Source organism: Stenella coeruleoalba, assembly GCF_951394435.1.
Source record: "Stenella coeruleoalba genome assembly, chromosome: 1".
NCBI lineage: Eukaryota > Metazoa > Chordata > Mammalia > Artiodactyla > Delphinidae > Stenella > Stenella coeruleoalba.
In genome coordinates this window covers 186,492,409-186,509,405 of record NC_137169.1, presented here as the reverse complement: position 1 = coordinate 186,509,405, position 16,997 = coordinate 186,492,409, and the positions used below count along the sequence as shown (strand labels likewise).

The following is a 16,997-nucleotide window of genomic DNA, read 5'->3' as shown; positions in this document are numbered from 1 at the left end:
AATATCTATTACAATATGGATAATTTTCTTTTATCAGTTCCTAGCAGAACTCTGCTCTGCTTAATGTGGTCTGAACATCAACATAATGGAAATAATCAGAACAATATCAACATGGGTACTTACCATCCTGTGGCTTTTATCACCACCATCTTCATGATCTTCACCATCATTGTTATCATCATCATCATTATCATTATTTATTGAGGGCTTACCAGGTTCCAGGCACCATGTTTAGTTTGTTACCTTAAGTGATCTCATTTGATCCTCAAAGTAATCTTGTGAAGGGTTAAAATTATAATCGTTCTCATTTTATAGATGAGAAAACTGAGGCTCAGAGGGGCTAAGGTCATAGAACCAGAAATTGTAAAGCTGGAATTTGAATTTAAGTCTGCCTTCAAAGCTTATGTTCTTAAGTACTTCACTATGTCCAAAATTTTAATACTACTTCTACTACCACCGTCACCACCAAATATCACTTATTAAGTGCCATCTATGTGCCAGGCTAGTCCTATGTTGCCATTTCGAACTATGTCTCATGAGCCAAATCCAGTCAGCTGCCTGTTTTTGTAAATAAAGTTTTATTGGGACACAGCCGTGTGCATCCATTTACATATCGTCTATGGCTGTTTTTGTACTAAAGAGTAGAGTTGAGTAGTTGCAACAGAGATTCCATAGCTCACAAAGCCCAAAATATTTACTGGCTCTTCACAGAAAAGTAAGTAGACCCCTGCCTTAACCCCTCTTGCAATATATGTATTATTATTCTCATTTTGCAGAGGAACATATTGGAGTTCATAAAGATTAGGTAACTTGCCCATCCAACTATTAAAAAACAAGAACCTACCAAAAAACTGAGGTCCAGATGACCCCAGAACTTTTTCATTTTCCTCTCTGAAATCTACGAAGGCAGCAACTTTTATAATTACCAGTTGCAGGAAAGGAGATTTCTCTAACTTGGTCAACAATATGGTTTAAAATGTTTGACACAGGTGGTAAAGAGTTGTAAGTTTTCCCTTGTGAGAGGGATGTTAAATTCCTCTTACCTTCTGAGAATTTACTGTACTTAATTCCTTGAGGATGGATGCTTAGGGGCTTGTCTGCCTTATTCTTAAAGTGAACTTTCATGATGTCTCCAACTTCAGCATATAAAGTAGGCCCGAGAAGTCCTATGAAAACAAGGATTTAAAATATGTCTGTGTTCAGGATTACCAAGACAGAGCTGCTAAGCAAGAAAAACATGCAGAAAACCCCACGGGTGATTGCCGTCATTCCTCTCAGTCCTGAGGTTGACCTGTTTATCTTCAATCTAGAAGGCTTTGCCAGCTCATTAACTCTATATTACATGCAGGCAGATAAGGATAGGAAGGTAGAAACACTTGGCTTGGGCCCAAAGCTAGTTAAGAGAGTAGAAGAAATAGTTCTGACCATGTCCACCCCATTCTGATCCACTGTCATTCCTGGGGAGACTACCATCTTGGGTCAAGAAAGATGTTCATTTTCATTTATACAGGGTAATGTAAGAAGGGTGACTGGCTACTTTAGATCTCTCTGAAGGGGAGACCTCAGAGACCTAAATGAAGTCAGGGAGCAGATCAGACTGTTCTCTGGTCCTGAGGCAAATTCAAAGTCCCTGAGGCAGGAGCTTGATGTATCCAAAGAACAGTCAGACAAACAGTGTGGCCAGAGTGAGAAAAGTTGGGGGTGGAGAGGGCAGATCACCCTCTATGGGCCATGGTAAGGACTCTGGATTTTCTTCTAAGTGAAATGGGAAATCACTGGAGCTTTGTGCAACAGAGAGACATGGTCTGATATGTTTTAAAAGTTCAATCTACTGGGCATATGCCCAGGGAAAAACATAATTCAAATAGACACATGCACCCCAATGTTCATTGCAGCACTATTTGCAAGAGCCAGGACATGGAAACAACCTAAATGTCCATTGACAGATGAATGGATAAAGAGGATGTGGTACATATATACAATGGAATATTACTCAGCCCTAAAAAGGAACGAAATTGGGTCATTTGTAGAGACATGGATGGACCTAGAGACTGTCATACAGAGTAAGGCAGAAAGAGAAAAACAAATATCATATATTAATGCATATATGTGGAATCTAGTAAAACGGTACCGATGAACCAGTTGGCAGGGCAGAAATAGAGACACAAATGTAGAGAACAAATGTGTGGACACCAAGGGGGGAAAGTGTGTGTGTGTGTGTGTGTGTGTGTGTGTGTGTGTGATGAATTGGGAGATTGACATATATACACTAATATGTATAAAATAGATAACTAATAAGAACCTGCTGTATAAATAAATAATTTTTAAAAGTTCATCCTAGCTGCTGTGTACAAAATATTCTGTGTAGTGACAAGAGTGGAAGCAGAACAGGTGGTGTAAACGAGAGACAACAGTGTATTGGGCCAGCATGTGTAGCAATGAGGTGGGGAGAAGAGGTTGGATTCTGGACATTTCAACAGTAGAGCCAGCAAATTTGCTGAGGAGTTGGATGTGGCACTTGAGAGAGAGAAGTCAAGGATGACACCAAGGTTTTTGATCTGAGCAACTGGATAAATAATGTTATAAGTTACTTTGATGGGGACACAGCGGGTTGAGCAGGTTAGGGTGCAGAAATCAAGAGTGAGGTTTCACTTACTACATCCCAGGCACTGTGCTAGGCTCTGGGGCCACATGGGTAAATAAGGCACCGTCCCTGTCCTTAAGGAGATCACAAGCTCGTTCAGAGATAGACATTCGGTAGGAGCTACTGCTGAGATACGGGCCAAGTGCTACGGGAGCAGAGAGGATGAAGGACCAGTTCTGTCTGCAGAGTTAAGGGAAGAGTTGATATTTGAGTAAGGTTTTTGAAGAATCATATATTAGAATTTCCCAAAGTGTAGTCCTCGGATGCTCTGCGTCAGAATCAGTGAGGGTCTAACTAAAAGGCAGACTCCCAAGTAAATACTATCTCAGCCTCAATGAACCTGAGTCTCTGGAGGTGGGGTTTGGGAACCTGCATTTTAGATGTGTACCCCTGAGTAATTCTGATGTCCTCCAAAGCTTGAGAACCTGTCACCAAAAGCTCTCTTCCGGACAATTGACTGTTCTCACTTCCAAGCCATCCATAAGCTCTCATGGGGTTGGTTTCTGCCCATTAGGAATCACAGGAACAGGAAAGGGAAGTTACAGTAGTCATGGAGTTCAACTGGCATTTGTTTGCAGTGGCGATCGTTATAAACGTCCCTCTTGATATATTTGAGCACTCTAAGTCCTTACATTAAACCTCCCAATACATCTTTAAGGTAGATAGTAAGATCTTTATTTTATAGATGAGGAAACTGAGCCTCAGAGAATTTAAATATCTTGCCCAATATTATACAGCTAATTAGAGGCAGAGCCATGATTTAAACTTAAATCTGTGTGATTCTAGATACTGAGCTTTTAGCCACCTCTTGGTATTGCAGCCCCCCACCTTGTAGTTATTCATTCATTCAACAAATATTGAGTGCTCACTTTATCCTAGGTGTTAGAATTGCAATGGTGAGTAAAATAGATGTACCCCCTGCCTTCATAGAGCTTAGAAAATAGAAGGAAAGACAGATTTTAACAAATGATCACACAAATATTGAATTACAAACTGTGGTTCATATTATGAAAGAAAAGTACAGGATTCTCTTAAGAACATTTGACAGAAGCATCTAGTCTAATCTTAGAAGCAGGGAGGTAATCAGGGTTGGGAAATGCTTCCCTGAGGAAGTGATGCATTAACTGAAGTCCAAAGGCAAAGAGGCAAAGGGATAGACAAGGGCATTCCAGGGAGTGGGTTTAGCATGTGCGAAGGCCCTGAGGTGCCAGAAAACTTGGCCTATTCAGAGAACTGACAGCCACGGGAAGGTAGAGCTTAGTAGGTAAGAGAGATAGGCAGAAAGTGAAGCCAAAGGCATGATCAGAGGTCCAGTCACATAGGGCCTTGTAGGCCTCTTAGACTTTTGCGTTTTAACCTAAGAGTATCTGGAAGCAGGGATGTGACATGAACCACATATTGGTTTTTAAACCTCTGATCTGGGGAGAAACCAGAGTGAATGTTGAGAGAATAGATGGAAGGCTCCAGGAGAGAGATGTTGGTGACTTGGCTTAGTTTAAGGTTAGGGCAATGGAGATAATAAGGAGAGAACGTATTAGAGAGCTATTTAGGAAATCAAGTTGTCAGGACTTGATGGGTTGAACATGGAGTGGAGGATGAGGGAGATCAAGTTGGCATGGATGGCTGGTGATGTTCTGGCTTGGAAGGCTGGGTGGATGAGGGTGCCATTCTCTGAAACGGAGGATGTTGTGGGAGGGTTTTGTTTGGTGGGTGTGGCAGGCAGGATAATGGCCTCCCAGAGATGTCCCTGACTTAATCCCTGGGACCCATGGATATGCTACCTTATATGGCAAAATGGATTCTGTGGGTGTGATTAAGTTAAAGATGTTGAGACGGGGAGAGTTTCCTGGATTATCCAGGTGGACCCAATGTAATCATAAAATCTCTCATAAAAGGGATGCAGGAGTGTCTGAGTTAGCAATTGGAAGATGCTGCCTGCTGGCTTTGAAGACGGAGGAAGGGGCCATGAGCCCATGAGTGCAGGTGGCTTCTAGTAACTGGAAAAGGCAAGGAAACGATTCTCCCCTAGAGCCTCTAGAAGGAATAGAGCTCTACGAACACCTTGACTTTAACCCAGTGAAACTCATTTTGGACTTCTGGCGTCAAGAGCGCTAAGATAATACATTTGTGTTGTTTTATGCCCCTAAGTTTGTGGTAACGTGTTACAGCAATAGAACACTAATTTCCTATTAGCATTGATAAAATGTGATCTCTGAGATAGAGGTCCTATCTTTCCCCAACTCCTATCTTTCCACCCACTTATTCCTTTCACTGAACTCCAGTCCTAGAGTTTATATTGACCTTGTGCCTGAAGCTTTTTGTTTGTGTGTTCTTATGTTAGTTCTGCACAGGACCATGGAGGCCACATAGTTTAATCCTCATTATAGAGATGGTTACAAAGCCTGGGAAGTGGGTGCGGAGAGTGACTGGGTGGCATTGCTGGGTGTAGAACTCAGTTCTCTGGACTCTTGAACCAAAGCTTTCTTAAGCACCTTCTGCAGGGCGGGTCAGATCCCCCACTTTCCTGGAACAGTCCCAAAGTCCACACCATTTTTGACTCCTGGCCACATCTGACTCCACTGGCTGACCCCTCTCTTCTGGCTGCCACCCTCAGTCCTAGCTCCCAGCAGAAGTCCCCACTGGCTACTCCCACCGCCCAGAATGCCCCTGAGCCCAATCAGATGCTGACTGCTGTCACGTTGTCCACTGCATTTTGTTGCCGTGGTTGCCTTGCTTGGTCGATTTGTTTGTTGGCATCACATGGCTGCAAATGCCAGATGCCCAGAATAAGTCTTCTAAGTGATTTCACCTCTTACTGCAATGAGTTCTTTGCAATATTTATTTAGCCTCCCTATCTGCTTCTTCAGAATTAAAGCAAAACAAAGGGATGTTCTTATAAATACAAACCAAATACCTTCATGCATGTAGGCAAACACATGGCTGAACGTTGTTTGAGCTGCTGTTTAGTTCCTCCATTAGCCAGATGGCCTAAGACCTTTTCCACCCTCTCCTCAGTGCCCAAAGCCAAATTGGGGGAAGGAGTAGCCTGTCTTGAGATCCCAGGAAGTTAGCACAGCATGTACCCAATTTCTTGCAGTTTTGGAGTTGGAAAGGACTACAGGAGGCCAGCTAATGCAATCCCCTGCTCTCAGGTGAATAATGTGTTGCAGAATACAGGGCAGCCCATTGTTGCTGTTAATATAAAACCCCTTTGGGGACAAACATTTCATAATCTTCCTGGAAAATACACAGAGACTCAAAACTAGCCATTTTAGAGCCCAAGACAGGATTTCTGAAAATGAGCCTGGCCCCTCCACCTGTCCACATGTCCACAAACCTCACTGGACAGGTGCCTCATCAGACCTCCAGTCCTGTAGCCTTAGCCCCACCTGTAATTACAATAACTTCTGGGCTCATGCTGCAGAAATGGGGCACATGGCTAGAATCATACCCACCAGATGGGTGGAGCAGGAAATAAGCAAAAGGTACAAAGAACACAGAACTAGGCAATAGAATGGGGAAGGCCACATAGTCAGTGGCAGTGTTCACACCAGATCTTATTAAAAATCTGAGACTTTTCCTTTACATCAGGTTTGCCTCCTAGTATCAATTATTATAGGGTTACAGAGCTGAATAAGACACCACCCCTGTGCTCCAAGGTTCATAATGAAGCAACTTTGGGAGTTCAGGAAGAGGTTGCATGAAAATGAATGTTAAAATGCCTCAGAGTTCACATAAAACAAATATGTTATGAGATACACTGGGGTTGACAAAGGCAATATTTTAAGTGTACCAGGCTTAAACATAAATCAACTATCAAGGTTTACTTCTAACTTATGAGGTTGAATCAGGAAATCACTACAAAATTAATCAGCTCCAAGGATTTTGGTCACAGTCTTCTCCTCTTCAAAAATGAGCACAGGGAACTCTACCTAATAAACTGTGGTACCCTAAATGGGAGGCAAGTCCAAAAGGGAGGGGCTATCTGTATGTGTATGGCTGATTCATTTAGTTGTGCAGTGGAGGCTAACGCAACATTGTAAAGCAACCATACTCCAATAAGAATTAATTTTAAAAAATGATTGATGCCTCGGTATCACCTAAAACGGCAGTCCCCAACCATTTTGGCACCAGGGACCGGTTTTGTGGAAGACAGTTTTTCCACGGACCAGGGCAGGGGATGGTTTGGGGATGATTCAAGCGCATTACATTTATTGTGCACTTTATTTCTATTATTATTACACTGTAATATATACTGAAATAATTATACAACTCACCATAATGCAGAATCAGTGGGAGCCCTGAGCTTGTTTTCCTGCAACTAGATGGTCCCATCTGGGGGTGTTGGGAGACAGTGACACCTGAAGTGTGCTGCTTATGTCCGGTCTACTTTGTAAGATGCAGCTTAATTGTACTTGCCACTCACTGATAGGGTTTTGATATGAGTCTGCAGGAAATTGATTTATTATGGTCTCTGGGCTGTCAGACCTCTCTGCTAATGATAATCGGTATTTGCAGCCACTCCCCAGCGCTAGCATCATCGCCTCAGCTCCACCTCAGATCATCAGGCATTAGAGTCTCATAAGCAGCGCGCAACCTAGATCCCTCGCTGCGCAGTTCACAGTAGGGTTCGCGCTCCTATGAGAATCTAATGATCTGACAGGAGGCGGAACTCAGGCGGTAATGTGAGCAATGGGGAGCGGCTGTAAATACAGATGAAACTTCTCTGGCTCCCTGCTCACCTCTTGCTGTGCAGCCCGGTTCCTAACAGGCCACAGACTGGTACCAGTCTGTGGCCTGGGGGTTGGGGACACCTGACCTAAAAGGCAGTCTGCAGGCTGGCACTGGTCCTTCTATCCCTTACTGCACTCAGCACAATGGCCGGCACAGCACATTCAAATTCAGTGAACTTGGCAAAAGTCACAAAAAGGAGAGCTCTGAATCTCTGCCCAATTCCTCTTTTCCCAGGCCTAATGAATATGTTTCCCAGCTCGTCTTCCCTTTACCCACTCACAACTTAATTTAATTAAATAGTTCTTAAATATCTACTGTACATACTAAGGTTGAAGCTGGATCTATAAAAATGAATAGACTACAGAGTCTGTAGAGGACAGGAGATCCTTTAACTTCCTGACCAAAATGACAAACTTAATTTTATTAGTAATCTTATTAATAAAAGCTTACTCACCTGGTCCCTTGCCAGGCTCCCCACCCAGCCCCCCATGAAGGTTAGTATCTCTTCCACCTCAGGCTGATCCAACCCAGCTTTGAATCACATCACTTCCTGTTTCTTCTGAGTCTGGCTCCATCAGTTATTCTCCCTCAGATGTTTTTATCCTCTCCTTTTCTATTGGATTCTTCCCTTGAGCACTTAGATATTTTAAGTCACTGTCCTTTTTGAAATAAAACTCTTAAAATATCCTTAAACCCCTCATTCCCTCCCAGAACTACCCTATTTCTCCTCCCATTTGGAGCCAAGTTTCAGGAAAGAGTTATCGATGTAAGTTCCTCCTACTTACATTTCCTCACCTTCCATTCACTTCCATTCCATCTCCGTTAGCAGGGGAAGTGGCACCAGGGAAACAAGGTAAAGAGAGAGTTTCAAGAAGGGGGAGCATTACATGTCCTAGTAATATCAAGTGGGAAAATAACTGGAAAGAAACCATTGGTCTGGCATCTAAGAGGTCATGGGGCCCCTTTTAGGAGAGTAATTTGATATGATAGAGAATGAAATGTACCAATCACACAGGAAATTGGTAGTGAAGGAAAGGGGAGAAAAGGCAGACAGAGTCAAGGGGAGACTTTTTTTTGAGACCGGATTTTAATTTGAACATAAGTTGTGTTCTGTTTTATTGTTGAGGATTTTTGACGGAAGGGAAGTCTCCATTTAAGGAAAGATTGAAGATAAAGGGAGATCTGAGGAGGAGGCAGAACAAGATGGAATGAATAAAAGAGATAGAAGGACGAGTCTGGGGAAGATGACAGGTCTTCACCTGGTTGGGGGGAAGGATGAGTTGAATTACTGACTAGGGGACCTAACTGGAGGAAGTTCTCTCTTAACAGCCTTTATCAGTTCTGTGACCTATGTTACCATATTTACCATATTTACGATCCCAGAAACCCATTCAGCCTACTTTCCTTAATTAAAAAAGAGGTGAGAAAAAAAAGAGATTTTTTCCTCTAAAAATTATAGCTGTTATATACATCACACTAAATAAAACAGAAGAGATGGGAAAGATAGATGCAAAAGAATCAACCATATACAGTTCCTTTAAATGAGTCTTGGGACCCAGCAAATCATCATTTGCTAAGGCTCATCTGTGCTCATTAAACTAGACCATAAGCTCCAGGAAGGCAGGTGATGTGTTTCTCTTGTCCAGCGTGGCATCCATAGTGCCTAGTTCAATTGAGCACCCACAGCAGGTGTTCAATAATCGTTTGTTAGATGAGTGAATACAAATTCAAACACTTAGAAGTTTAGTTTAGTTTTTTTTTAATCACAGTCAAAAACAGCTGGCTTCATGGGCATGAGACCCATGAAATTGGACAGGGCCCCATGCTCAGAGGGGCCCCTAGTCTGGCTTAATGCTTTGCTTTTCTCAATTCTCAGTACTATGAATAAGAGCTCTACCAATTACCTAGCCAAAATAACAGAAACACACATTTCTGTAAAAGATCACTAAGTGAATATTTTAGATATATATGAATATCAAATTATCCATAGAGCTTTATCTTTAAAATTGAAAAATATATTTCAGGCTTACCTGAAGTTGTGGATCGTGGTTTTTCTTTCTGAAAATATGCTTCATACTCTCTGTAGACAGTTTTCTTAAAGGAGGTTGCAGAAGTATTCGAACTGGAAATAAAATAAATTTGAAAGTCTTACCTGACATCTACTTCGCACATTACAACAAAATATATCTCTCATGTCCTCAGACTTTTACTAGAAATAACAGTATTTTTAACTGCAGTTCAGAAGCCCAAGGTCTTATAAATATGAACAGTAAGCAAAGTTAATAAAATAATTATTGGTGTCTTCAAGAATATTCTGTTGTGATAACCATTCTTTCACAAATTTAGTCTGCCCTAACCAATCCTGTTACTCAGAATCAATTTTCTAAAATAGAACCCAAGATGATAGTGTGAACCCAAACTTTAGGCTTAGATTTTAAATGATTAAAGACATGACCAAATCCTTTATGAATAAATATGTGAGCTGTTTTTCAACTCATCAATCAAATACAGTCTTATGTGACTGGGGAACATTGTAAGGAACTATTGATTTGGTGGACTCTATTTCTCGCTGAGAAGTTGAAGATAGCTAATGGAGTCAAGACCCTGAGATTCATATAGGAAACAAACAAATGAAAAAACTAAGTCTCAGGAAGTTTAAGTAACTTGCCCAAGGAGAATCAGTTGATAATGGCAAAGCCAGGATTCAAAAACCATTGTACAGTCATCCCTTGGTATCTGTGGGAGGTTGGTTCAGGATGACCCTGGAGCCAAAATCTGTAGATGTTCAAGTCCCTTATATAAAACAGACTAGTACAGTTATCCCCCTGTATCTGTGGGTTCCATATCCACAGGTACCAAGGGATGACTGTTTTCATGGTTAAAAATTCAGAGAGAGGGCAGCAGGGAAAGAACTGGGATACTTTACCATCTTTTTCTTCAGTGTCTCTAAAGATGGGCACATGATTCCTATCCTTGTCTTAAGCTCAAAGATGAAGGAAAGATAATTAGGGGAAATTTCTTACCAATGTCTAAACCAGTTGCCCATATTGGCTTTGTTATGCTTCCTAATCCAGAAAGTGGTCCCACTATAACTAGGGTGTAACAGAGAGGGATACTAATCACATTTGCCATGATGTCTATGTAGCACAGAAGCTAAGAGAACTGGTTGTAGATTCAGAGTGTCTGGGTTTGAATCCTGTGTCTACCCCTTGTTAACTATATAACCTTGAAAGGTTTATTTAATCAATTTGTGCCTCTGTTTCTATCATTGTGAGCTGGGACTAATAGTAAAATCTCCCTCACAGAACTGTTACAAGTTTTAAATAAGTTAATACCTACAAAAGGTTTAGAGCTGGCACATTGTAAATATTCAATGCGTGTTAGCTAGTAGTATTTTAAAAATATAATGATAATTGGATTTGAGCTTTTAGGTTTTCCTGGAGAGCAGAAAAATCTGTAATTATAGTCATTCTCTTAATTTTAAAATGTAAGATACAAGAACTGTGTTAATATTTGGAAACAGGATTAAAGGAGGCATGAGTAAGTATTTTTGGAATGGCTAGCTATTGAAGGTGGTGGGTTCTCAGTCACCGGAAGCATTCAAGTAGAAACTAGACAACTATTTGCTAGGGGTATTGGTGCTTTGGGTGTGGGGAAAAGTAAGAAGTTAAAACATGAAAGTTGAAAATGAATTAAACAACCTCATAGAGTTTTTAGAGCCCAAGAACCCTAGGATTCTGTATGTTAGTTTGTGTCCCTAATGTGAAGGTCCATTTTTATTTATCTGTGGTGGTAATTTTGTGTGTTTAGTTTTATGTACAGTTGAAACGTAGCTCCCGTCCCTAACCTTAGATCTTTAAATACAGGAGTATAGGTGACAGTAAAAAATCTTTACTAAGAAAAATTAGTCTTTTATGTGGAGTAATTTTAATAGAGGTGTGTTTCCTAATATGTTTCCCTGTGTATATTATGTGTGCATACTGAGGTATATTTATTTTAATTTGAACAATTGAATTGCTATTGGAAAATAATTTGTCTGAAAGTTAAAGATGACATGAATTCAAACAATATGCATGATGAATTTTCCATTTATGAGGACTATTTAAGGATGATTTATTCATAATAAAATCATATAAAGCTAGAACACGAGAAAAAATACATATGTATTTTTTTCAATATCTGTTACTATATACATGTGATTGAACATGTTTCCTTAGGGAAATTTTCAAAACCATTCACTTCAGCCCCAGAGCAAGAATGAAAGATATATTTCACCTCTAAAAGGCACTGTCCTGCCAATATTACATGAAATAAGGAAAGATCTTTGCTTTGTGCTAAAATACACTTTAGCAAAGGATGGAGTTGTCTATGTTGATTTCTTTCTAGTGAGTATCATTAGCTCTAGATGTAGGACAATTTAGAACAAGTTCTTAGTTTAAGCAGCCAGATACAAGGTTAGACTTTTCACATAAAAGTACTAGAAAGAAATGACATGATTTGAGGTTCAAAAATATGGACAGTTGGTCTGGATTATCACTGTATGGTTTTGACTCAGTAATTGATACCAGAGGAACACCTCTTCCCAGAATTCTGGAAACTCAGCCACAGAGAGGATAGGATGACCAATCATGGCTTCCTATGTGAATTCACCATATGAATCAGGGTTTTGCCCTATGTGATTCTGCCTCCAAAATTCTGCTTGTTATTCTTGTTGTTAATTACAGAAGAAAGAACAAACTCCAAAGCATAAGCACAGTGTGACACAGGAAAGCCAGCAACCAAGTTAGTGTTCTACCCAAGAGCAGGACAATTAATGTTGGAAAGACTGCTACTTCCTTTGGGGTTTCAGTCAGCAGCAGTTCTCTAAGGGTGTGGGTGTGACCTAGATTATCACCTTGAAATACAATATTTTAAATGTATTTAAATGTACAATATTTAAATAAGAAGTCCCTCCATTTTTGTACAAAAAAAAAAGGGGGACTTCTTATTATTACAAGACCAAGATGCAATGCCCTCCAAAATAACCCAATTACAAAGAAAAGGTTTTGAAAGGGTAATGTTATACACTAAAAGGCTTAAAACATTACAATATCTTCTTGGCAGATTGCTTTGGTTTCGAAACTGTAAAAGAGGAACACATCGTTCACAATTGCTTAAACTGTGATGCTAAGTTACAAAAAAACTTAAGTCACACTAAGAGGTTTACCATGAAAAGAAATAAAAACATAACGAACTGGAAATATTGAGTAGAACCTATGATTTGTTTAATTTCTGTGGAGTCTTATTTTTAACCTTTCAATTAGGAAAAATAGTTTGCAACTCGAATAGAGTTTTATTATTTAACCCCCCTCTAAGTCACATATGCCTTTTAATAGTGACTCTATCAAAATAGCCAGAGTAGACCATATCCCAGGGAGTGATTAAGAATGGGAGAAAAATGAAGAGTCACACGAAGCAGAAAAAAGGTACAAGAACAACAATGTTGCATTTTTATGAACTGATGATGTTTTGAAAGTCATTTATAAGAAAACAACAAAATTATAGCAGTTGTTATCGAATAACCTGCTTATAATAAAGTATACAGTGTACATCTTTAGTTTTAGAAGATGAAGTTATGTGGACATGGAATAAATAATATGTAACTAGAAGTTTAATAAAATACTAGACTACTAAAAATCTGGAACAGGAGTGAAGAGGTAGGTACCTGGTGCTTTTGAATCAATCAATATATTAAATCATCTATCAGTCATACTAACAAAACTGTATTAGCAGCAAACTTGAAACAGCATCTAGCCAGTCAAACACTATTTTCTATATCCTCAGAATGATAAACTTGTATTATTGGAGGCAAAATGGGCATCCACCAAGCTTATTTTATTCATTATGCTCTTCTATTAATTGTATTTACCTACCTGAAGTAAAAAAAAAAAAAAAAAAAGCAATGCAATTGCAAAGGGAATGATCTCTAAAAGAAATAGATTGTCCTCCCTGGAGAAGCCCACCGGTCGCCATGCCTGCCTTACCTAAGGTATGTGGACTCGGGGCGATAGTTCCAGCTGATGCTCTGAGCAGCCACGTAGAACTGCCTTAGCCGCGCTGCTTCAGCCCCTAGGCTCCCCCAGCCTGCCCAGCTGGAGCCCAGGACCACGAGGACCCAGAGGCAAGGGCAAGCTGGGAACATGGTTCCTTTCCTGCCTCTGCCTCAGCCGACTGCGCCCGGCTTGGCCGGGCTTGGCCGCTGTCGGGACTGCAGTGAGCGCCGCGCGGCTGCGGGTGGCAGTGTCCTCCTCCTCTACAGCTCCCCCCAGGCGTTGCGGCAGCTGCAGCCCACGCTGTCCCCACCTCCTGGGGCCTTTCCAGGCTGGGGTTGACTAGGTCACTGCTCCAGATGACAGGAGGTATTAGGGAGAGCAACCAGGTTAGTGACTGTTTTACTACCAGTGGAGAAAGGGCAGCAATCAGCGGCTCTAGCAGGCAGGACAGTGCTCAGGGATTCATGAGACGGGGCAACACTGTCCCCCCCCAGCTTCCATCTGCTGACCCCACGGCTCAGTAGCCCCTCATCAGACCCCGCCACCATAAACACTGCCTGGGGCAGAGTTCACACTTACCAGGCGCTCTGCAGTTCCCAGGGCAGTGGGACCCAAATCCCTTCACCACACTGCTCTCCTTCTGATCTGAGGAAGAGGGCCCTATGCCCTGTTACTGGGCACAGAAATATTGTATTTTCAGGTGGTGAAGAAGCAAAGGGATGGTCACGTGAATGGGGCCTGCTGGCCTGGCCCACTTTACTGACTTCTACCCATGCACAGTTCTGTCTTTTAAAAAATATATATGTATATTGAAATATAGTTGATTCAATGTTGTGTTAGTTTCAGGTATACAGCAAAGTGATTCATATATATGAATATATATATATACATATATGAATATATATATACATATAATTTTTAGATTATTTTCCACTATAGGTTATTATAAAATATTGAGTAGAGTTCCCTATGCTATACAGTAGGTCCTTGCTGTTTACCTATTTTATATATAGTAGTATGTATATTTTAATCCCAAACTCCTAATTTATTGCTCCCCCCTTTCCCCTTTGGTAACCATAAGTTTGTTTTCTACGTCTGTGAGTCTATTTCTGTTTTGTAAGTAAGTTCCTTTGTATCATTTTTTTAGATTCCACATATAAGCGATATATGATATTTGTCTTTCTCTGTTGCACAGTTCTGTCTTGATAAGGGCCTGTGGCCACCTAAGGCAGTGACAGAGGAGAGGGCTTAAAGAGCTTCACTGAGAGAATCAGACCAGATTTCAATCCCACTTACTAGCTGTGTTCTCTTGGATACATTACACAACCTCTCTGGAGCTCAATTCTGACACCTGCAAAACAGGGATGATAATAATAGTTTTTTCCAATAGGGTGGTTGGGAGGATAAAATAACACTGTGAAGTATATAATTCCTAGCAATTGGAAAGCACACAGCACGTGTTGATTACTATGATTATATTTTTCCTGCCTCCAGGGCCCTTTGTGTATCTCGGAGGATCTTGCTATTTCACGTGGCCTTAAGATATGATTTTGCTATTTATAGAGAATCTGAAAATTATCTTGTCTGAAGCATCATTATAACTTATCCCAGGTCCCCTGAATCTACATGCCTCCAAGCTTCTATGATTTGTCTCAACAGATTCAATAAATTGTAATGTAGCACCTCACATGAGATCTCTATGATGTCTTCAGTCTCCTCAACATAAGGTCTCTGTCTTTGCTTCTTGGCCGATATTATTTGATCAACTCAGACTGTCCACTCTCTAAAGTCCAATCAGAGTTCTATCTCCTTGATTCTGGGCCAACTTGACTTTTCCATTTTATGAATTCCTACCACATGCTTCAAATAACATACTGATGTTGACTACTCTCTATCACTTTGTATTGGTGTCTATTGTGTCCCCAACTAGATTATAAGCTATTCAAGAACAGGAACAGTGAATGCCTTATCCTTCTGTATCTGTAGTATCAGTGGTTCGCAAAGCTGATAAACCATCAGAATTCCCTGGGACGATTTTACAAAAGGCAGATTCTGGCTCAGGAGACAGGGTGATAATCATCGTCCTATAACACAGAGCCTAGTGATTGGCATAAAGTAAGCAGTCAGAGATGCTATGTACAGTATAGGAGTGAAACTTTTTAAAAGCAATGTGTCCCTAAATCCCAAGGTTACTACCAAAATTATTTTTAACATCTTTATTGGAGTATAATTGCTTTACAATGGTGTGTTAGTTTCTGCTTTACAACAAAATGAATCAGTTATATATATACATATGTTCCTATATCTCTTCCCTCTTGCATCTCCCTCCCTCCCCCCCTCCCTATCCCACCCCTCCAGGCGGTCACAAAGCACCGAGCTGATCTCCCTGTGCTATGCGGCTGCTTCCCACTAGCTATCTACCGTACGTTTGGTAGTGTATATATGTCCATGCCTCTCTCGCGCTTTGTCACAGCTTACCCTTCCCCCTCCCCATATCCTCAAGTCCATTCTCTAGTAGGTCTGTGTCTTTATTCCTGTTTTACCCCTAGGTTCTTCATGACATTTTTTTTCTTAAATTCCATATATATGTGTTAGCATACGGTATTTGTCTCTCTCTTTCTGACTTACTTCACTCTGTATGACAGACTCTAGGTCTATCCACCTCATTACAAATAGCTCATTTTCGTTTCTTTTTATGGCGAGTAATATTCCATTGTATATATGTGCCACATCTTCTTTATCCATTCATCCGATGATGGACACTTAGGTTGTTTCCATCTCCGGGCTATTGTAAATAGAGCTGCAATGAACATTTTGGTACATGACTCTTTTTGAATTATGGTTTTCTCAGGGTATATGCCCAGTAGTGGGATTGCTGGGTCGTATGGTAGTTCTATTTTTAGCTTTTTAAGGAACCTCCATACTGTTCTCCATGGTGGCTGTATCAATTTACATTCCCACCAACAGTGCAAGAGGGTTCCCTTTTCTCCACACCCTCTCCAGCATTTATTGTTTCTAGATTTTTTGATGATGGCCATTCTGACTGGTGTGAGATGATATCTCATTGTAGTTTTGATTTGCATTTCCCTAATGATTAATGATGTTGAGCATTCTTTCACGTGTTTGTTGGCAGTCTGTATGACTACCAAAATTCTTGCAAAATCTTGTAACCTTTAGTTAGACTTTCATCATTTTTATTTGCATTTTTATTTGCATTTTTATTTGCATGTTTACTTAGTCTGTGTGACGTGTTCATTGCCTCACATTTCACAGAGAGGGCAACTATATTGTTTGGCTCTATATTTTTTGTATCAGTTTCAGACAACTACTGAGTAACTTTCAATAACCTATTTATTAAGCATGTGAATTAAAGAACGTGTAAAACACACTCAGGTGATGAAGACATTTTTCTGCTTCTCTGATTTTCTTGTGTGTTTATGGTGGTGGTAAGATACATATTTGCTCACTGAAGGGTTGAGCTTGTCATTGGGACTACTGTGATTGTGCATTACATTCATGTATGAAAGTGACGGACACAGATCTTATTCAACAAAATGTCAAATAATAGAACATGGCATTTGGGGGAA

At 40.6% G+C, this 16,997-nt stretch overlaps 1 protein-coding gene across 3 annotated transcripts in view; it reads right to left on the bottom strand.

Moving 5' to 3' along the window:
• The window catches only part of F5 (coagulation factor V), a gene marked incomplete at its 3' end in the record, with an annotated part of 85,606 nt that extends 71,956 nt beyond the window's left edge, over window positions 1-13,650 (bottom strand). For all 3 annotated transcript variants that reach the window (XM_079914456.1, XM_079914457.1, XM_079914458.1), the window contains exons 1-3: window positions 13,402-13,650; window positions 9,409-9,500; window positions 1,044-1,166 (exon numbers count right to left, since the gene is read on the bottom strand). In XM_079914456.1, the coding sequence (XP_079770582.1) occupies window positions 1,044-1,166; window positions 9,409-9,500; window positions 13,402-13,559 (373 nt within the window). In that variant the 5' untranslated portion in view covers window positions 13,560-13,650. The remainder of the gene's footprint in view (window positions 1-1,043; window positions 1,167-9,408; window positions 9,501-13,401) is intronic.
• Window positions 13,651-16,997: the final 3,347 nt, after the last annotated feature.